We start from the raw sequence: 23,037 nt of genomic DNA on the forward strand, positions 1-23,037 counted from the left end.
AAGAAAATTTTCCAGAAATCCCCTGAAATTACCTATAGTTCCCTAGAAATATATAAAATGTCCTAGATTTTTTTAGAACTCTCAAATTTCCTAAAAACCTCTAAGATTTCCTAGAACTTTCTAAAAAAAATCTAAAGTTCTCTAAAATGTTCTGGAATATTTAGATTTTCCTAAAATTTCCTAAATTTTCCACGACAATTAGTAGTATTTTCGGTGGCAATGTATGCCCCCTCCAAAACTTTCCTTCTCTTTTTTCCCAGTTTCCTATGTAATATGTGGGCTTCTTTCTAATTCGGCAGAGGATCTTCCTCATCGATGTACATATGATGTTCCGTGGTATCTCGCATCCCTCTTATATTCTCTAAGTCTTTTGTCCAGGTTGTGTCCTGTCTCACCGATGTAAGCCTTCTCACAACCTGGGCAAAAGCCCCCAGGCGTAGCCTGGCCGGCGAAGCCGGTGGGCTTTATACATAAAAAATATTTTTCTCTAAACCTTCCAACCTCCAAATATTTTTCTCTAAACCTTCCAACCTCCTACTCCGGAAATGAGTCATCACCGGAAATACTAACTGCGGGGGACACATCTGATTCAGACTCAGAGAATCTTTACGAAATATTACCAAGAGAATCTTTACGAAATAACGCTAAGAGAATCTTTACGAAATATTGCCAAGAAAATATATATACATAAAAACGGAATTACGGAATTCTGACAAAAGAATCTTTACGAAATATTAATGAGAAAATATTTACGAAATATTGCCAAGAGAATCTTTACCAAATGTTAACAAGAGAATCTTTACGAAATATTACCAAGAGAATCTTTACGAAATATTACCAAGAGAATCTTTACGAAATATTGCTAAGAGAATCTTTACGAAATATTGCCAAGAGAATCTCCACTCCACTAACATAAAAAAAATGTTTGTTAATACGTTAATAATATTACCATGGAAAAAGAAAGTGGTGCTAACAAGAAAAAGAGAATCTTTATGGAATTCTGACAAAAGAATCTTTACGAAATATTAATGAGAAAATATTTACGAAACATTGCCAAGAGAATATTTACCAAAATTTAACAAGAGAATCTTTACGAAATATTACCAAGAGAATCTTTACGAAATATTGCTAAGAGAATCTTTACGAAATATTGCCAAGCGAAGCGAAGCGAGCTACGCCGTAGGCCAAGCACACCTGGCGAAGCCAGGTCCGGGTGCTTGTTAAAATAAAAAATATATTGAACTAAATATCCCGCTACTATAGAAGGCCCGTGTGTGTGTGTGTGTGTGTGTGTGTGTGTGTGTGTGTGTGTGTGTGTGTGTGTGTGTGTGTGTGTGTGCACGCGTGTGTGTGTCCACGGAACCCACACGTCTGAGGAGACGGGGAGTGGGGGGTCGCCGATGAAGTGAAGTGGCCTTGCTGCTGTGGACGTGCTGTGTCTTGCTGCATTGCTTCTGACTCTTCTGGGCAGTGGGCGGGAGACAGGGATGACCCTTCATCCACGAGTAGCTAAGAGGAGAGAGGGGAAAGGGCGGTGGATGGGGAGTGCAATGGGTGGATGGGAGTGGATGCGTGTCTCTGACTTGGCTACCTCCCCTATAAGGGGGAAAAAGCTCTTGAAGTATAGACAGACAGACAGGTCGTATTTATCTTTCATCTAGTTTATTTTCTGGAATAGATGAAAAAAAAATATTTTTGTGTCATGAAAAACTGTGTTTGTGGTTCCAAAAGTTTTGCTCGTGACTGCGCCTAAGAGCGAGCTAATGGTTCTAATGAAGCTGAAATTCGACCCAACGGTTCTGAAGCACGGCTCATTGGATCCAAATTAAGTGGACACACATCACTGAAAGGCTGTACTTCAGATGCTCAAAATACACATATAAACACACACACACACACACACACACACACATATATATATATATATTATATATATATATACATATATATATATATATACTTTCACACACACACACACGCACAAATACACACACATACACACACACACACACACATGTATATATATACTCACGCACAAATACGCACAAATACACACACATACACACACACACACGCACAAATACACACACACACACACACACATATCCGAGTTCGATTCCCTCCCAGGGCTGAAAAAATATAAAATAGGCATCGCTACCCTGCGAGCCAGCGCTCTAACTCTGGTGGGCAAGGATCTTTTTTTTTTTCTTTTCTTTTTTTTTCTTTGTATGTGTGTGTGTGTGTGTGTGTGTGTGTGTGTGTGTGTGTGTGTGTGTGTGTGTGTGTGTGTGTGTGTGTGTGTGTGTGTGTGTGTGTATTTACCTAGTTGTATTTCACGGGAAGGAGAGCTACGCTCGTGGGGTCCCGTCTCCATATCTCATTTTATCTAAACTATTTTTAAATTCATGTATTGTTCTTGTACACACTATTTTTTCATCCAACTTGTTCCAACTGTCTATTACTCTGTGAGGAAAGCTATTCTTTTTCAGATCTCTTCTATAGCTGTCCTTCTTGATTTTCCTTCCGTGTCCTCTTGTGTTTCCATCATCCCATTTTATCAGATTCTCTCTATCAATAACTTCTATGCCTTTCATGATTCTGTAAATAGCTATCAAATCTCCTCTCTCTCTTCTTTGTTCTAATGTCTGTAGTTCAAGTTTTGCTAGTCTCTCTTCATATGATAGTTTTGAGAGTGTTGGTGCCAATTTTGTAATTGCTCTTTGTATTCTTTCAAGTTTTTTTATACATTTTTTTGTACTTGGTGACCATACTGTTGCTGCATATTCCAATTTTGGTCTTATCAGAGTGGTTAGAATTTTCTTCACCATTTCTTCATCCAGGTATGCAAATGCCACTTTGGTTGTTCTTATCAAATTATAAGTTTCTCCAAAAATCTTATTTATATGTTTCTCAGGTGACATATTATTCATAACAATGACTCCCAGGTCCTTCTCATTCTCTACTTTTTTTATTCCTTCTTCTCCCAATTTATATAATCCTATTATTCTGTTTTTGCTTTTTCGAAATTCCATTATACTACACTTTTTAGTGTTGAACTCCATCTCCCACTTCCTACTCCATTCCTGTACTTTGTTCAGATCATTCTGTAGTGACTCACAATCTTCATCCGTTTTCACTTTTTTCAACAGTTTTGCATCATCTGCAAAGAAGCTCATATAACTTTTAATTCCTTCATCCATATCATTAATATATATAGCAAACATTATTGGGGCCAGAACTGTTCCTTGTGGGACACCGCTTATTACTTCATCCCATTCTGAGTGTTTATCTCTTATCACCACTCTCATTTTTCTTTCTTGCAAAAAGTTTTCCATCCATTTAAGCAGTTTGCCCTGTATTCCTCCTTCAGTTTCTAATTTCTTAAGCAACTTTTTGTGTGGTACTTTTTGTGTGTATGTGTGTGTGTGTGTGTGTATGTGCGTGTATGTGTGTGTGTGTCGTAAGTTCGATTCCCGGGACCCTCTGCGGGCTATGCAACGTGGTTTTCCGACAGCCCTGGTCAGGCGGGGAGGCAATCCAACATCGCCTCAAGTGACTGACAGGGCTCTGCCCTACCAAAGGTTTCTTACTTGCCAGCCACTTCGTGGGAAGTAAGAAGGCGAGTTTTATGACAGTGTCCTATCAAGGAACAGATAGGTCCCGTATTTGACCATGAAGGAGTTGGTGAGATAATAGGAGTCCTCTTAATGCAACACTCGCCAACCGCCACTTGTGCGGACGTTTGAGCTCAGGACATGAATCCACTTCGGGAATGGGTGGTGTTTCATGTCCTCCTGGGCTGGGAGGGGGGGGGGCAATTCCCGAAGTGGGTTGATGTCCTCCTAGGCCCAAACGTCCACGCAAGTGGCGGTTGGCGAGTGTCGGACTAAGGGACTTGGGAGGAGGTGTAATTGTGACTCATTTCGGTCGCAATTGGCGCTCATTCGTGCATGAAGTCGTCGGAACGATCTGTATTTAATGAAGCACGTGATGCCCAGTCTCCCCTCCACCCCATCCCCCCACTCCCCAACGAATAAATGGATAAATGAATGAATTTTTAAAATATCTGAATAATTGAAATAGATTAATAGTAATGATCTGAGATTAATGAAGCACTGTAAACAAAGAGGGTTTAAAAGGAAAACAATACCCGACTGAGATCCCATAGGAAAAGCTAATACCTCAATGAATGTACATATCCAGCTGCGGGAGCCTTCCTGAAAATGTCAGAGAGTGTCTTAACAATAAGAGGTACGAGAGAGAACAAATGGTGAAAGATCAAAGTGAAATACAATATGAAACGTGCGTACCATTTACAACTGAAGAACTGTTAAATGCCACAAAGAAGGGTAAAACACCAGGTGAGGATGGACCTATGATATTATAAATTACCTACTATATATAGATAACAGCCCAATTCTAAATCTGATTAATTTGTCGTACAAAAATGGTAGGTTGCCACGACGATGAAAAATTGTCATTATAATACCAGTACCAAAAGGTGATAATAATTAATTGACGTCATGTCTGCAAATTAATGGAAAGAGCCGTGCTTAATAGATTGATGCACATGCCTTAGGATCTTATGTCTAAGAATCTGTATATTTTTTTTATTTTTTCTTCTCTTTTCTCTTTTTGAAAGGGAGATCTACTGCCGATTGTATAATAGAATGTTTAACTAATGCTGAGTTAATGTGTAAGATATTCATTAATCTAAAAGGAGCATTTGACAGAGCAAACGCGGAGGTAACACTAAAAGAATTAGCAGGCAAATGAGTAAAAGGTATAGTGCTAACATGGATAACGGATTATATATCTGACTAGAAGAAGAGCGAAACTCTGGATCCAGGGATCTGGAAAGAGAGAGAGAGTTGGAGCTCGGTACAACACAGGGAGACGTTCCAAGACCACGCTATTCAACATATTGATGGACAGAATACCAAGACACAATTTTTATAGAAGGTACTCGAGTCATTTTATATATATGACATCTTTATCCAGTATAAAAGAGAGGCGATAATGAGTAATGCTATTACAGAAATGTAAAGCCCGTGCTTACACGTGGGACTAGTCATAAACGAGAGTAAAATATCAAACAAGAGCATTCAATGGCATTGGTTTTCATTTAAATGAGACAAGATCGGACAAGGTTACAACATACAAATATTTAGGCATGAACATAGGACTTAACAAAATCAAGTACCAGATAAAACATATCAAGAAGAATATCTGTATGGTGAGACCTAAACCAATAAAAGCATTAGAGAATAAGAGAAATGCGGTGGATATGCTGGTACTCAAGACTGGATGTACATAAGCACAATTAATTCAGTAATAGATTACCCTGCACCGATCTGAACAACATGTGTGGACAATGTGGGAAAGAAGCTAAAAGCAGTCGTTGCTATTTATGTGCGGACAATGAATTAAAGGCATAAGTAATACTGCTGCAGAATGAAGCAATGAGAACAACACATGGCTGCCCAAGAGCGATCAGAAGAGAAATTAAGAGGAGGGGGATCTATTGTCCACAGAGTAAAAGAATTGTCGTGGCGCCAAGTGCGAAGACACTATGGTGCCCAGCTAAACAAAGAGGCCTTAGCTGAACGAGCCACACACAAGGATGTAGTTGAGGCTAAACATGACATCAACATAAGAGAAAATAGAACACAAATGAGAAATATTAGAAGACAATGGGACATTGAAAAAGCTCGTGATATAATAAACAACGGCGGCATGACACATTATGTAACTGTACTGAAAAATACAAATGTAATGTGTGGGGAAGCTACTGTTAATTGAGACCCCCCCCCCCTGGCCTTGTGGAGGATACAAACATTGTTGGGAACACAGTCATGGACGGGATGGTATCGCCTGTCGTAGGGCAAAATCTCCTGCGCCACAGCATCATGTAATTGAATGTACACAGTTGGCAGAATACGGAAATAGGAACATTCACAGTTACACGAAGCAAATAGGTTACATGGTAAACAATGGGGTTGTAAAGAAAAAACGTAATTATATATATATATATATATATATATATATATATATATATATAAATATATATATATATGTGTGTGTGTGTGTGTGTGTGTGTGTGTGTGTGTGTGTGTGTGTGTGTGTGTGTGTGTGTGTGTGTGTGTGTGTGTGTGTGTGTGTGTAATAAAACCACTTGGAAAATAAAATGAAAGGTGGCCGAACGTTTTCGTCTATTCAAGACATTTTCAAATGTATAAAATAGTTAACTTTATAACATACAAAAATTTTGACAGTAGCTGGCTCAAATGTCCGGCAGTGCTGAGAGAGTGAGATCATGATAGACTTGTCCTAATTCCCCCCTAGTGTGCTTCTTTTGTATATATGTTGTCACTGTTACCATACTCAGTACCTTTGAAAATGTCTTAAATAGACGAAAACGTTCAGTCACCTTTCATTTTATTTTCCAAGTGGTTTTATTACACATTTTGTGAATCGTGTGTTTTTGTGATTCATTCACATATATATATATATATATATATATATACGTATGTATATATATATATATATACATGTAGATATATATATATATATATATATATATGTTGTAACATGAAACTGCAAAAGGCCACCGATGTATTTCATATGTGAATAAATTTGTAAGCCCTAGAAGCAGCCATGAATTAAAAAAAAAATGCAACGCGACGATGTGATGATTCGGCACTTGTTACCTCCCCCCCCCCTCCACGGCCCCCCAGCCTATGAGGTCTTCACATGATGTTGAGGTAGTTGGCTCTGGTCTGCCACAGGACCTGCACCGCACCTCCAGCTGACGTGACAACGACTTCGAAGTCTCAAAGTCTTCAAGAAATTCCAGGACCGCTTCTCGAAATTCAAGGACCTTAAAAATGGAAACGTGGGGAATAATATATATTTTTATCTTTCTATATTGTCAAAGTGTATGTATGTATGTATGTATGTATGTATGTATGTATGTATGTATGTATGTATGTATGTATGTATGCATGTATGTATGTATGTATGCATGTATGTATGCATATATGTATGTATGCATGCATAAATGTATGTATGTATGCATGCATTTATATATCCATGTGTGTATGCATGTTTGTATGCATACACGTATCTATGTATGTACGCATATAAGTATATATCCATATATGTATCTATGTACAGGGCCCCGGCAAGGGGAGGGGCAATGCCACGTTTGGGGGGGGGGGCACTTTTGGTGAAAAGAAGGTAAAGCACATTCCCCCCTAATGTACTTTTAATGACTGATTTATCCATCATGAGTTGTGTGCATGAATGATGTGTGTATAAACGTTGTTTTGTGGATGAATGTGTACATTGAATCGTGCTAGTAGTGACCATCAGATGTGGAAGGTGGTGGTTGTGGTGGTGTGTGTGAGGGGAGGGGGGGGGCGGCACTTTTCGACTCGCCCCGGGGCGGCACTTACCCATGTCGGGGCCCTGTCTATGTATGTATGCATGTATGTATTCATGTACGTATATATGTATGCATATATATATGTATGCATGTATGTACCCATGTATGAATCCATGTATATAATATATATATATATAAAATAAATATATATATATGTTATGTATTATATATATGTATATATACATTTATGTATATATATATTTTTTTTTTCTCAACCACATATCACTTTTAATTCCATACCATCGCAAACGAGACTGAGAATCGCTCGAAGGAGGCATCCGTTGGAAATTGAAACGTAGACGAGCCGAGGATTCGAACCCAGCTAACCCGTAACAAAGTTACATTGACGTAAACCAATACGCTATCAAGAGAGATATAAGTTGAGTACGACTTTCTTATATTTGTATGCTCGAATTACATACACATACACAAAATATCGCGTTCAGCCCATCTCCGCTATGATAGAGCATCGGGCGTATGTGCGCGTGGGAAATTTTATACATACATACTGAATGGTTTCCAGTGATCAATTGATATCTTTTTCAACCACATGTCACTTTTAATTCCATACCATCGCAAACGAGACTGAGAATCGTTCGAAGGAGGCATCCGTGTATGTGTATGTAATTTGAGCATACAAATATAAGAAAGTCGTACTCAACTTATATCTCTCTTGATAGCGTATTGATTTACGTCAATGTAACTTTGTTACGGGTGAGCTGGGTTCGAATCCTCGGCTCGTCCACGTTTCAATTTCCAACGGATGCCTCCTTCGAGCGTTTCTCAGTCTCGTTTGTGATGGTATGGAATTAAAAGTGATATGTGGTTGAAAAAGATTTTAATTGATCACTGGGAACCAGTGTGTATGTATATATATATATATATATATATATATATATATATATATATATATATATATGTATATAGTGTATATATATATATGTATGCCTGTGTCTATGTAAGCACAGTAAAGTCTTGTTTATCCGGCACGCGTGGAGGAAGTGTGCCGGAAAAGTGATCGTTCCACTGTTTTGAGACTAAAGGCCCAGGCACGCTCTCGATCGAGCATTGCTCGACGGGCACTCGCTCTGTACAACACACAGCCTTTGCCCGATAGACAGCCAACGCCCTAATTACAGACCAAAACAGACCAGAACCGACCAAAACATGCAGTCTGAAGCGTGATTTGATCAATGTTTACATTATTTGAACATTTGTCTTTCAAAGCTGTAAGTTTCATATCATTTGATTGACGGGAAGTTATGATTTTAGCCTCAATAATAAACTGACCACGGCTACCATGCGGCTCAAATATGCAGCTTGGAAGCGTTATTTGATGGATGCGCCGGGTGTCCGCCTCTCATGATGAGGTTCACCAGCCCACCTTTCACTCAAAAGTGATCAAGAGAAAGCTGCTGCTGCTGCTGGGGCGGCCAGTCACACACATGCACATTCATCATGTGTAGTCAATAATTCTTACACAAAAATGGCTCCATTTCCTTTTATTTTACTTATTCAATGGATGCTCGCTGGCCGAACGGGTTAAAGCGTCGCTACTTATGACAGAGGTCGGGGTGACGGTGGTTCAAACCCCGGCGCAAACGAGTTGGACCAAGGGCATGATTTGTTCAAATCCCTGCTACAAAACCCTCTGTAAGGAACACCGAACTAGCCTTCTGAAACAAATGTATTCGTGAGGATATTAAATGTAACATGTGTCATTCTTGCATAAAGAATTGTGTCTCGCTACGCAGACATCGGCTCTGGACGACTATACCTCGCAACATTTCAATAAACAGTCCAGAGAGAATTGGAATTGGAATAATTCCTTTCTCTCACTGACGTGTACCTTCGCCATTGTGTAGTAACAACACCACAGCGGGGAGATGGTGACGTCAACTCGAATCATAGAAGTTATTTATTTATTAGTTTATCTAACTATACTTTGTTTTTATTATTCGTTTATTACCGCATTCTATATTTGATATCTTAATTTATTTATCTCTTGTTTATAGGTCAAAGACTCTGCAAGCCTTTCTTCTCATCGCTCATCTTATTTCATCCGGCTTCGCCGATGATGGTAAGATTTTTTATCATTTTCTAATTACTATTAATATTATCAATATTGTTATCATTATTGATATTATCAATATCATCATGAGTAATGTTATTATCATCATCAATATTTTTTTATTATTATTAAATTATCAAATCTGGATGTCGTGAAGTTTCGATCCCGGGTTTCTATGAGCATGAGTGCCACCTGCCACCATCTTGCCACGCAGAGTCTATAAAAAGGGCGGACAACAATTTTAAGTGTGGGTGCCAAATCAGCCAAATTTTTAATACCCCATTTTCTCGCGTCCCCCCAAAAAAGTAGAATTATGTGCTCACATAATACAAGTGTGGGCCCCTTCCCTTTATCTTCTGGGGTCCCAATCCGCCACCTAGCGCGGTATACGGTGACCAATGGCCATACAAATAAAGTTGGAGACTTACTATTACCATTATTATTATTGTTGTTAGTATCATTATTATCGTTATTATTGTTAGTATCATCATCATCATCATTATTATTACCACTATCATTATTATTATACTGCAACTGTCCCTCTGTTATGCTGCCCCCCCCCTCTTAATACTGTCCTGTACCACGTCTCTAAATATTCATATTCTTTCATTCTTTCGCCGAACTCTGTGGTAGAGAAGAATACTGTCACCGAGTGTTCCCACTTCAGTCGTAAAAGGCGACAAAAACGGGACGGAGATAGAACTAGGCATTCTATTCTCTGTAGCCCAAAAGGGAACATTCTTAAAAAATGTATAAGCGGGTCTGGGAGGAGTTTTCCAACCAGAACCCTAAGGTTTCGGTCTTTTATGTGTGTGGATGTGGTCAGATGAGAGTAAAAGGGAAGAGATAGGCAGTATGTTTATGAGAAGATGGACGTGTTGGAACTGAGTGAAACTAAGTTGAAGGGGAGGTGCAATTTTGAAAGTGTAGTTGGGTGTCAGGAGTGAAAAGAAAACGAGGGAGAGAAGGGGTGGCTATACTATTAAGTGAAGAGATAGGTAAACGTGTGGTGGAGTAGGAGATATCAAGGTTAATGTGTATGGAGGTGAAACTGGGGAGATGTGGGTTTTTGTAAGTGCATATGGGCCTGGTAGTGAGTAGAGTGTAGAGGAAAGGGATGCTTTTTGGATAAATTTAAGTGAGTACATATAGGGTTTAGAGAGAAATGTCAATGTAGTGGTATTAGAATATCTTAATGCTAGGGTAGGAAATGAACCAATGAACGGAGTGGTTGGGAGGTGTGGAGTTCCAGGAAAAATCGTAGTGGAGAGATGATGGTGGAGATATGTTTAGAGAGTCGATGATAGCAAATACAGTGTTTAGGAAGAAAGTCAGGCATAAGTACGCATGGGAGAGGGTGGTGGATGGAAGGGTGGTAGATAGAGCGTTAATGGACTATATAGTGGTAACCAGGAGAAGAGGAGGAAGAACTTTGGATGTACTTGTTCTAAGGGGAGAGGGGGAATATCAGATGAATTTTGGTGGAAGATAAGTTGAGTGGAAGATAGACGGAAAAAGAGGAAAAGAACAGAAGGTAGGGAGGTGCTTAGAGTAAAGTGCTTAAATGAGAAAGATAAAAGAAGTACAAGAAAAACCTGAGAGAGGAGTGGGATGGAGTGAAGGATAGAGTAGAACTAGGAGTGGAGGAGGAATGGGTATGATTCAAGAAGGGAGTCACAAGGTGTGCAAAAATGGTGTGTGGAACAAGGAGGACGGGAGGAAATAAATGGAAGGGTAGTGAGTAATGGGGTGATGAAGCAAAGAAGGTTGTACAAGAGAAGAAACGAGCATTACATATTAGTTACAAAATAGAACGAGAGAATCATATTAGAGGTACAAGAAAAAAGAAGTCAAGCATAAGATGAATAAGGCAAATTGTAGAGATGTGAAATGGGGTAAAAATGTGACAGAAAAAATAATGTAATAAAAAAAAATTGGAAGGAAATTAAGAGAGGAAGAGGAGGCGAATCAAGTAGAGAAGAAAAGGGATAGGGAGGGAAAGGTACTTGCAGTGGGAAACACTAAGAATATGAGTGGTGAATGAGGAAAATGGATGAGAAATAAGGAAAGATGAGGTTAAAGTAGTTATCAAAATGATGGGAGCAGGTAAGGCATCTGGGTTAGATAGGCGTCATGCGGAGGGTCTAAATGGGGAGGTACAGTGATGGTGGACTGGCTGGTGAGGTTGTTTAATGTTTGTCTATTAAAAAGATTTAACGTAAAGGTAGTTTTTAAAAATTATAGTACAGTAAAACATATGCTCATCAATAACAGTATTGAAGTTAAAAAAGGATGCATTTATAAAATTCCTTGCAAAATGTGTAATCAATTTCACATAGGTCAAACTGCCAAACCCTTAAACATTAGAATTGAACATAAAAGTGTTAGGGATGGCAATAATTCCAGAGGAATCTTCAAACATATTGAATTGAATAATCATCCAGTTGATTGGGGTAATGCCCATGCAATCTACTGTACTAACAACATGATAGTAAGAAACTTAATTGAGCGTAGTTTGATCCATACCACCATTGATCAAAATACCAACCCACACAAGGGCATAAACTTGACAATTTTATCTGTCAAGAAATAAGCAAAATAATAACAGGTAAACTGTAACCCTGCGACTGTGACCTAATGTCGCCCCACCCTCATTAGCGGACGCATTGACCCTTGCGACCTGACAGCCCGCCTTCCAGGGGGTAAATGTCCTCTACCCTTATGTAAACTGTCCTTGTTCCTTTTTCATGTGTATATAACCTATGTATTTCTATTAACTATGTACTTTTTGCACTGAAGATGTAATATACGAAAGCGCTCTGCTTCGTTAGTTTCTTTTTCCAAGTGGTCTACTTTGCACACACAGACACACACACACACACATATATATATATATATATATATATATATATATATATATATATATATATTTGTGTGTGTGTTTATTTGAGGACAGAGAGGAAACGGAAACATGAAAAGAGATTTGAGTTTTATTACCGAAGTTTTGACACTGGTCTTTTTTAAGGTAAACTACATCTAGAGGGTAGATAAACAGTTAAATATATTTCACGTGTGTTGTTTGCTCCTCCCTCTTTTTCGTCTCCTCCAATCGTTTATTACTGGTGATGCCGTTGAGAGACCATGTGATGAATCCTCCTCAGTTGTTATTGGAATTATTCTGACTAATTTCTGTAGCTTCTATAAATTTTCTCATTTTTTGCTGAGTTCTTGGTGTGGAACTTCTGTTTTCCCAATTCAATAGTTATCCTGTTTTGTCTATGTGTGTTACAGGTGAGTTGCTGTTTCTGTGTCACCTGACGTCGTTTTTGTATTGCGTCCGTTTTGTGATCCCTTGTCCACTCTCTCTCCATAGTTAGTGTGACTGATCACGCCCGGTGCAGGAGATTCTGTACACAATGGTATTTTAATTTTTAAAGTCTGTTGTTTTGTTTGTTATTATTTTTCCCATTCTTTGTCCTGTGTTTGTAATTATTTCAATGTTTTGTTCTATATATTTTCTTAGTTTTGTGATTGATATATAGTTTGGGATTATTGATATATTGTTCTTATTTTCTTCTCTTTCTTTATTTGTTGCTATTTCCATTATTTCTTGTGCTTTCGTTTTTTGACTGTATAATAAATCTCTCAGGATATTTTAATTTTTTAAATATTGAAATTATGTGTTTTATTTCGCCTTCTATATATTATGTGCTACATATTTTGTATGCGCGTAGGAATAATCCAATGATTATACTAGATTTAATGCGTTCATTGTGACCTGATAGATAGTGAATATAATCTTCTTTGTTGGTTTTTCTGTGTACTTTACATTTTGGGCCGGAATCTGTTGTAATGTAATTGTTGTGTCTAAAAATGATAAGCACCCTTCTTGTTCTTCTAATGTGAATTTGATCTTTTCGTGTACTTTTAGTAATCGGACTTTGTTTTGGATGGTTTTGGCTGTTACGATTAATATGCCGTCTACATACCTTAGCCATGTGGTGTGTCTGCCTATCATTCTTTGTTTGTCTATTCCTAATGTCTCCAAGAAATTATTTGCAGCTATTGCACTAAACGGTGACCCCATATGGAGGCCATAGTGTTGTCTATATTCTTCTTGGTTGAATGCAAAGAGGTCGAAGTTAATACATAGAGAAATTACTTGTAAATAATCTGGTTTTGGAATGGGTAATTCATTGTCATCTAACTTTTCTGTTGCTCATTTTTATAGCTTGTAGTACTCCATCTATTGGAGTATTTGTAAAGAGCTATATTTATAGTTTCTTGTCTTTAAATTGTATATCTTTTAATCCATTTATCATATCTCTTGAATTCTTTAGATGGGTTCTGTTGATTGATCTTTACATTTGTGAAAGTGGTTTGGCTAATCTATTTGGTGCGCTACCGATTCTTGATGTTATGGGTCTGTGGGATGCCTAGTTTATACACTTTAGGGATTCCACGTATCTGAGGTGGGCGGGGAGCTTCCTCTAGTAAATGTAGCAACCTCTTTCCTCTTTCAGTTTTCTTCAGTATTTTCCTTTCATATTAAATATATCTTTTTTTTTTGTTGAGCGTACCCTATGTGATTCTTTTCGTATGTTGTGGTGTCTTCTAAAAGAGTACTCATTTTGTTTATGTAATCTGCCTGAGTTGCAAATATTCTCATGGTCATTTTTAAGTTCTTCTAAAGAAAAAGAAAAAGAAAATAATAAGAACATATTAGTAACCCCAAACTCTACAGCAGTCACAAAACTAAGAAAACATATAGAACAAAACATTAGAATAATCACAAAGACAGGACAAAGGATAGGAAAAATAATAACAAAACAACAGACGTTAGAAATTGAAATACCATTGTGTACAAAATCCCCTGTACCGGACGTGATCAGCCATGCTATTGAGAGAATGGACAAGGGATCACAAAAAGGACAAAACAACACAAAAAGACGTCAGGTCACACAGAACCAGCTACTCACTTTCACACACATAGACAAAACAGGACAACTACCAAACTAGAAAAAAACATACAAATACTACACCAAGGACTCAACAAGAAAATGAAACAAATTATAGAGGCTGCAGAAATTAGTAAAAATTATTCTAATAACAACCGAGGAGGATTCATCACACGGTCCTTCCCAGCGGCATCACTAACAATCAACTATTGGAAATGAAAAAGAGGGAGGAGCAAACAACACACGTACAATATATTCAACTGTGTATCTATCTTCTAGATGTAGTTTACCTTCAAAAAGGCCAGAGTGTCGAAACTTCAGAAATAAAACTCAGAGCTCTTCTCGTGTTTCCGTTTCTTCTCTGTCCTCAAATTTGTCATGATGAATAATAATCATATATATATATATATATATATATATATATATATATACATATACATAGATTCTCATCGCCACTATAGTCTGTGCATTCCAAGAAGTCCGTTCAGGGTGTGACATACGTCGTAATTTACTACGTCGTGGCCATCCTGCCGAATTAACCTCAGTACATGCTTCTCTCTTATTTCCCATCTATGTGTTATCTAATTTTTTCCTTCATATATTCTGTAAAGAGCATAGGAAGCTGTATAGCTGTATCATCACTTTTTAGGATTATAACAACGACTATTACCTATCGGCCCACCTGTCCCACCCGTGACACCTCAGCGTGGCAACATGGAGGTGGGGGAAATGCTGTCGCCACGCGTCATAGAATTTTTTCATATCGTTCTTATCACCATAAAAAGGGATACTCATTGTACAGAATGAAAAAATAAAATAACAAATAAATGGGAAATAAGAAAGAGACATGTACTAAGGTTGATTTGACAGAATGGCTAGAAGTATATTACGACGTATGGCGTCACACCCTGAACAGGCTCCTTGGAGGGCACAGACTATAGTTGCAGTGAAGTCTTTCAAATACTCAAATCCGGCAGTCGCGAATCTCTGCGACTTCTGGGTTTGGTTAATTGAATTACACTGTTGCAACTATTGATTTGTTTCATAAATATTTATCTCATTAAATCATGAAATGTTGCTTAACTCGAAACCAGTAAGAGAGGCGGGGATTTCCCTCTGTTTCTCGACGCCTCAATTGATCTTTAATGCTCTATGAAACCCTCAGTTTTACTCAAAATAATGACAATTGCAGGATGCAAGTTCAACATGAAGACCTACGCGGCAGGCGAGACGCTGATGATCTTCCCGGAGGCGTGTATGTATCTGGAGTGCATATACTTCGAACCTGGGGTAAGTCACGGTAACACCAGGTCTCGCCTATTTCCTTCTTAAATCTAAATTCCTCCAATTCAAACCCATTACTGCGAGTCCTGCCCTGCTGTCTTGATATGATGACTATTCCTGCATCATCCTTGTTGTAGCCCTTGCTCCATTTCAACACTTCTATTAAATCACCCAACACTCTTCGTCTTTCCAGAGAGTTTTCGTCTTTCCAGAGAGTTTAAGTTTCTAATGATTCCGATCCGAGTCCCGATACTTTATATGAACAGAATACGTTTATCAATCATTTATCGGAATCGGAAATTTAGAACAATATCGGAACTCGTATCGGAGTCGTTAAAATTTTTGGTATCATCCCATCACTAGTCGCTACCCTGATGTAGCGTAGCACATATGTTACCCCACACATATCGAGTTTGATCCCAAAAGAACAGTTATACATTAAAGCCTAAAAGGTTTTCTTTTATTCCTCCCCATGCATTAAAAGCCTAAAAAGATGTTCCTTTACTCCCTTTTCTCTGATAGGATATTGAGGGGCAGCCTGGAGTACCAGATGAAGGCTATTACATCAAAGTAACTATTCTTGACCGCAACGATTGCGATGAGTGTAAGTTTTGAATCACGATCAAATATTGTATTCTTAAATAAGGAATAGATCTATTCACATAAACGTGATTTTCCATGAAAGTACAGTACTGTACAAATTCAATAATATCAAAAACTCCTTCAAGGTCTAAGTACAAAGTCGACAATAGTTTGTAAGCTTGATGATGATGTAGCAGCTGTGCATGCGGACGACAGACGATAAGTTTAGCTCTACACAAAGTCAATATCTTGTAAAGCTGATGATCATGTAACAGCGGTGTATGCAGACCGATGATATAACACACGCGGACACACGTACTCTCACATTTCTTAATTCGTTTTATTCTCAATTTTTCGTCTGATCCTCAATTTAGGTTGTATACACGATGGAAAATTATACGGCCCAGGCCAATGGGTCCACAAGAGCCACGACGACTGCATTCGGTCCACTTGCATTAATGGTAACTGGGTGGACAAGGACGAGACAGATACATGTAAGTGATCTCCTCCAAAGCTAAGGCATTCCATATTTTTCCCACTATTTTCTTTCTAAAGGATTCTTGTTTCATCATCACACATGTGCTAGCTGGAATGACTTCGCATTAAACCAAAGACCGTACTGTGAGATAGGCGCCAGTGACCAACATAATTCGCGAACGTCAACTCTGGTTATATGGGCATCATGTGGCCTCACGTTTCTCTGATATTGATCGTACTCACAGGGTTGTCTCCATAAGAGACAGGAACCCTCAATGGAGGAGACAATGGGGATGGCGCCCACAGAATTTACGGCTAAGGCAAGTCGATCGAACTTGTCGAGAGTTGTTTGAAATAGAAAGGAAGGGTGGCTGAATGGGAGCTAGCTTTATAACATATATGCCAGGATATCTTCAGTAGGGATCCTGCTCTCTGTATGATCATCCTACGAGAAGTCGAGGCATATGAGGGTCTGGGAGAACTTCAACCAGATTTTTTTTTGTAGGATTCACAAGTGATCCTGCTCTCTGTATGTTCATCCTACGAGATGTCAAGGCATAAGAGGGTCAAGAAGAGAATTGCAACCAGAATTCTAAAATGTGGGGGAAGGATGCATGCCTTGCCTACCTACTTCCCTTTTATTGAGAAAGAAGTCTATTGGTATATAGATAGGTAGGATTCTTGTTTTGTTATCACACATATGAGGCGTCCAGAAATTGACATCTCATATGCCAGTATATCTTCCTGTTGGTTTTATGGATTTCTTATGCCACATTATTTCGTGCGCCTCCATCCAGGTTGTGTTTACTCAGACGGTTTTGATGATAAGTTCTATGTTGATGGGGAGACCATTAAGATAGACGACTGCCTGAGGATTTGGTGCAACGCGAGTGTTGTCGTGGAAGAAGACTACGAATGTTGTGAGTACAACTCTGACCAAGTCCTTTTCATTAAATTCCACGCCATAAAGTCTTCAGTAAGGGCACCGTTCTAGCCTTCTGTTAGAGGGGAGCTCGTGACATTAAACCGAATCATCATTTATTTCCTTCAGTGCAGACCTTCCCTCCAAATGCTTTCTTGTGGGTTTTCTATGGAGACCACTAATTCTCTAACACTGATTATGGTTATGGACTACTGTTATGTTGCGAGACTGACAACGAGTTGAGTGGACTATGGACTCTCTAGGACAGACCATCCCCTCGCACAGGATCAGCTTTTGTGAGAGGGGAAGAGAAGTCTGTGAGAAAATAAATATGATAGTCGTGTATAAAAGGCGGCATTCGCCATTGAACAACTATTAATGGACTTGTATCCTGACTCAGGTTGCGAGACTGACAACGAGATATATGAGTGCGGAGAGTTCCTGCCCAACCCATGGGGATGCATCTTCGAAAAGTGCGTCGATGGTACCATTGTTAATGTTATCATAGAAGGATGTGAGTACTCCCATGGACTCCACCAATGGCATGTTAGATACATGTGACTAAGGCATAAATAATATCTACTAAAATCCACGCAGTTTGCCATGACCGATTTCCATTTTTTTTTTTTTTTTTTTTTTTTTTTTTTTTATAGGTTGTGAGCACCATGGGGTCACGTACATGAACGGGGAGATCATCGGTAATGGAGATGATCTTTGCAACTACATGCGCTGTGTCAATGGTACCGTCAGGTTGGAGCACAACGATGACTGTAAGTTGGCTGCGGCCTGTAAATTATTTTTATTTATCATTACACCATCGAAGGAAACTGGTTTAATAACAGAGTGGTTAATGAATGGATTAGACTTAGTAGCCTTGATGTAGTTAGTGATCCCTAAAACTATTGGTTGGTTCTTTTAAGAGAAGGTGAGACAACTTTATAGATGGGGATAAGTGGTAATGAACATGGAACTCCCTAGTGTAGGCCTTATGGTCTCTTGCATTCTCCTCCATTCGTATGTTCTTAAGGAATAGCTTTCTTTACACAAGAGTAATTTTCCATGAAAGTTTAGTACTGTGAAGAAATTAGTGATTTGTGTGTAAATGTATTTTCTTGATCACACGCGAGCTCACAGATAAACACGTGCAGATACACACATAAACACAGACACACATGAACACACACTAGCAACGAACGTATAGCCTTCGAACCTATCATCACTGATAAGGCCCCGAACACCCGATAGCATCAAACACGTCATCATATGTGGACAGAACACTCGTCATACTATGTATTCAAATTAGACTAGTTCTATAACCTAAACAAACTGTATATTGTCTGTGTATCTCTCTGTCTCTATTAACTCAATATACCTAATATTATTATCATTATTATTGGCTGCATGTTATTGTGCAGCATAAAATCGATACAATCGATACTTTAGGGACTATATGGGGCGCCACTACGGGCCAGAGCTTCATACCATTTTGTCTATGTTAGAGGAAATCACTATTCATAGAAAAATTATGCTATTTTATTGTACCTCCGTTATGATGTCGCACCCCCTTTGTACCTTTTCTTTAAGTATATATTTTCCATTTTCGCCTTTTCCCTGTGGTAGAGGAAAGAAATAATATTGCCACCGAGTCTTCCCACTCGGGAGTAAAAACGGATAAAATGGGATGGGATGTGGAACTAGGAATACTACTCTCTATAGCCCTATGGGTACATTCCTATGAGAAGTCAAGGTATAAGAGGGTCTGGGAAGAGTTTTCCAACCAGAACCTTAAGGCTTGAGTCTTTCATCGTGCATGGGTATGGTATAGATGAGAGTAAAAGGGAAGAGATAGGGAGACTCTTTGTGGGAAGGAAGATGGATGTGTTGGTATTATGTGAAACTAAATTGAAAGGGAGGGGTGAGTTTAAGTTTAGGAGTGTAGTGGGGAGTGTGTCGGAAATGAGGAGAGGACGAGGAAGGGAAGCGGTAGGTAAGCGAGTGGTGAAGTGGAACGAGGTTTCTTCAAGGTTAATGTGGACAAAGGTGAAACTGGGAAGGGAAATGCGAGTATTTGTAAGTGTAAATGGGCCTGGTAGCGAAATGAGTGTAGGTGAATGGGAGGCTTTTTGGATAGATTTAAATGAGTGTATAGAGATTTAGGGAGAAATGTCAATGTAGTGGTATTGGGAGATCTCAATATTAGAATAGGGGATGAACTAGTAGATGTAGTGCTTGGGAAGTGTAAAGTGCCAGGTAAAAATTATAGTGAAGAGTTAATGGAGATGTGTTTAGAGATTTGATGATAGCTAACACAGTGTTTAGGAAGGAAGTCAAGAATAAGTATACATGGGAGAGGGTGGTGGATGGAAAGATGGTTGATAAGACATTAATGGACTATGTAGTGGTATCCAGGAGAATAGTAGGAAGAGTTCTGGATGTATATATTCTTAGAGGAGAATGTGTGAATATCAGATAATTTTTGGTGGAGGGTGAGTTGAGAGAGGAGGATATGTGGAAAAAGAGGGAAAGGATGTAATATAGAGAGGTGTTTAGAGTAAACTGTTTAAATGAGAAGGAAAAAGAGCAGGAGTACAAGGACAAGTTGACAGAAGTGTGGGAAGTGGTGAAGGATAGAATAGTAGTAGGTGTGGAAGAAGAATGGGGTTGTTAGAAGGAAGAATGGACAATGTGTGCAAAGATGATTTGTGGAACAAGGAGGGTGGGAGGGAATAGAAGGAAAGGTAATGAGTAGTGGGATGATGAAGTGAAGAAGGTAGCAGATGAGAAGAAGCGAGCATTCAGGGACTAGTTGCAAAGTAGGATGAGAGAAAATTATGAGAGGTATAAAAAAGAGAAGCAAAATAAAAGATAAAGGAGGCAAAGAGGAGAGCAGATGTAAAATGGGGGTGGGTATGACAGAATTATTTAAAGCAATGAAAAGATGCTTTGGAAGGAAATCAAGAGAGAAAGGGAAAGCGAGTCAAGTAGAGAAGAAATAGTATAAGGCGTAGATGGACAGATCTTAACGGAAGAGGAGGCGGTAAGGGGGAGATGGGCAAAGTATTCTAGAGAGCTGTTGCATGTGGAGGATAGTGAGGGATTGGGGGTGGCAGTGGGAGGCGCTAAGAAATGACGATGATGGGAGAGGAAAGTAGAGGAGAAATAAGAAAAGATGAGGTATAAGTAGCTCTGAAAATTATGAGAAAAAATAAGGCACCTAGGTTAGATGGGTGTCATGCCGAGTGTCTGAAGGGAGGTACAGTAATAGTGGACTGGCTGGTGAGGTTGTTTAATGTGTGTCTAATGGAGGATAGAGTGCCGGAGGACTGGAAGAGTGCCTTTATAGTTCCGCTTTACAAGGGAAAGGAGGACAAATATGAGTGTAGTAGTTTCAGCGGGATCAGTTTGTTGAGTGTTGTTGGGAAGGTTCATGCGAGATTTTTTATTGAGAGAATTAGGGGAAGAACAGAGGGAGTAATTGGTGAGGAACAGTGTGGATTTAGGAAAGGTAGGGGTTGTGTGAATCAGATTTTTGTAGTAAGACAAATATGTGAGAAAGATTTAGGAAAAGGTATGAACGTTTTTTGGGGCCATGGATTTGGAAAAGGCCTATGACAGAGTAGACAGGAAACCATGGTGAGAGGTTTTGTAGATATATGGGATTGGGGGAAAGCTGTTAAGAGCAGTCAAGAGTTTTTACGAGAGAAGTAGAGCCTGTGTTAGAATGGGAAATGGAGAGAGAGTGGTTTGAGGTAAAGGTGGGACTGAGTCAGGGATGTGTCATGTCGCCATGGATGTTCAATATGTACATGTGTGAATAATTATTATTATTATTATTATTATTATTATTATTATTATTATTGTTTTCTTACGTAGCCCGAAGGGATTTCTCCCCGTCTTCTCTTTTTCTGCATGAGGGGACGGGGAGGGGGGGTCGGCGATTAAGTGAAGCGGCCTTACTGTGGATGTACTGTGTCTTGCTACATTATTTCTGACCCAGGGCAGTGGACGAGATATAGGGATAACACGTCATCCACGAGAAGCTAAGATGAAAAGGGTGAGGGGTGGTGAATGGGAGTGGGATGGGTGAGGGGTGGTGGATGGGAGTGGGATGGGTGGGAGTAGGTACGTACCTTTGACTTGATTACCTCCTTTATAAGAGGGAAAAAGCTCTTGGTATATAGAATAGAATATACATTATTACTAATATCATTAAGATACACAAATACAGACACAGATGGTAACATAGGAACTGAACAAGCCGATAGTATCATTTCAAATGAGACAGGGAAAATGTCTTCATTCGGTCTCTCATCTGCGCGACTCTCCTTCACTTTCAGTCAAAGTCAAGCGCAAGTCATGGCTTTGGACAAAATCATGGTCGTCTTCATTAACGAAGGGTGAACGTTAATGAGCTGCGACACATTCGTAAATGCAATTTATTGCTGATCCCCTTTGTTTATCTGACTATATAGTCTTTTTCCTGTTGCAGGTTGTCGCTATGACTGTGGATGGGTAGCCCCCGGGACTATTGTGGAAGAGGGCGCGTACAAGTGCATCCTAAAGGTCTGCGAGGATTCGCAAATCAAGGACTACTCCTTCCCGGATATGTGCAACTGTGAGTGGTTCCACTGGGGTTTCTCAGTGATATTACTCTAGGACTAAATGACCTTGTGCCTCGGTGGCAAAAAGCCAAAACCCACGGGGGCGGTAACGAACAGAAAAACTAAGGTGGTTGGCTAAATTTGACATGATTAGCTTGTTAAATTACGGTTACATTAGTCAACAGAAGGGTTGGATTCCAACTATTCAGTTGGATTTCGTCAAAGGTTGGAGTATAACTGTAGATTTAGACAACATTAGGCTAGGTAATGTGAGGTTGGATTAAGTTAACTGAAGATAGGTTAGGCTAAGTGAGATAAGGTTAGGTTAAGTTAGTGCAGTGCTATGCTATACTGAACTATGCTATATTGAATTATCTATGGTGGATGGCTAAATTGGACTTGGTTAATTGGTTAGACAGCATTAGGACAGGCGATGTAAGGTTGGGTTAAATTGGATTAAGGTAGGTTTGGCTAGGCAATGTTAGATTAGACATCAGGCAAGGCAATGTTAGATTAGGTTAAGTTAGGTTAGGCTGGGTGGGATAAGGTTAGGTTAGTGCAGTGATTCGGAAAATAAGGTGACGGGATCCAAAGTTGAGGAAAGGGCCCGTCGGGAAATCATTCTATTCTTGCACATTTCCAATAAAAGTCTCAATTTTCTTTTTCCCAGGCTGCATTTACAATGGGGTACTTTA

At 39.2% G+C, this 23,037-nt stretch overlaps 2 protein-coding genes across 2 annotated transcripts in view; both read left to right on the forward strand.

The window, feature by feature from the left end:
• Positions 1–6,783: 6,783 nt before the first annotated feature.
• LOC143041351 (uncharacterized) lies at positions 6,784–18,826 on the forward strand. The gene is made up of 8 exons (XM_076213178.1): positions 6,784–6,895; positions 9,463–9,527; positions 15,669–15,766; positions 16,283–16,364; positions 16,717–16,836; positions 17,617–17,739; positions 18,142–18,255; positions 18,395–18,826. Exons 1-8 carry the CDS (start codon positions 6,888–6,890, stop codon positions 18,622–18,624), a joined length of 840 nt encoding a protein of 279 aa, XP_076069293.1. The 5' UTR covers positions 6,784–6,887; the 3' UTR covers positions 18,625–18,826.
• Positions 18,827–19,551: 725 nt separating this feature from the next.
• The window catches only part of LOC143041320 (uncharacterized), an 11,431-nt gene continuing 7,945 nt past the window's right edge, over positions 19,552–23,037 (forward strand). Inside the window, exons 1-3 of the mRNA XM_076213143.1 lie at positions 19,552–19,555; positions 22,231–22,356; positions 23,013–23,037. The exon at positions 23,013–23,037 is cut by the window's right edge and continues 86 nt beyond it. Coding sequence (XP_076069258.1) covers positions 19,552–19,555; positions 22,231–22,356; positions 23,013–23,037 — 155 coding nt within the window. The remainder of the gene's footprint in view (positions 19,556–22,230; positions 22,357–23,012) is intronic.

Source organism: Oratosquilla oratoria, chromosome 30, assembly GCF_046742065.1.
Source record: "Oratosquilla oratoria isolate Oo_2021 chromosome 30, ASM4674206v1, whole genome shotgun sequence".
Taxonomy (NCBI): Eukaryota; Metazoa; Arthropoda; class Malacostraca; order Stomatopoda; family Squillidae; genus Oratosquilla; species Oratosquilla oratoria.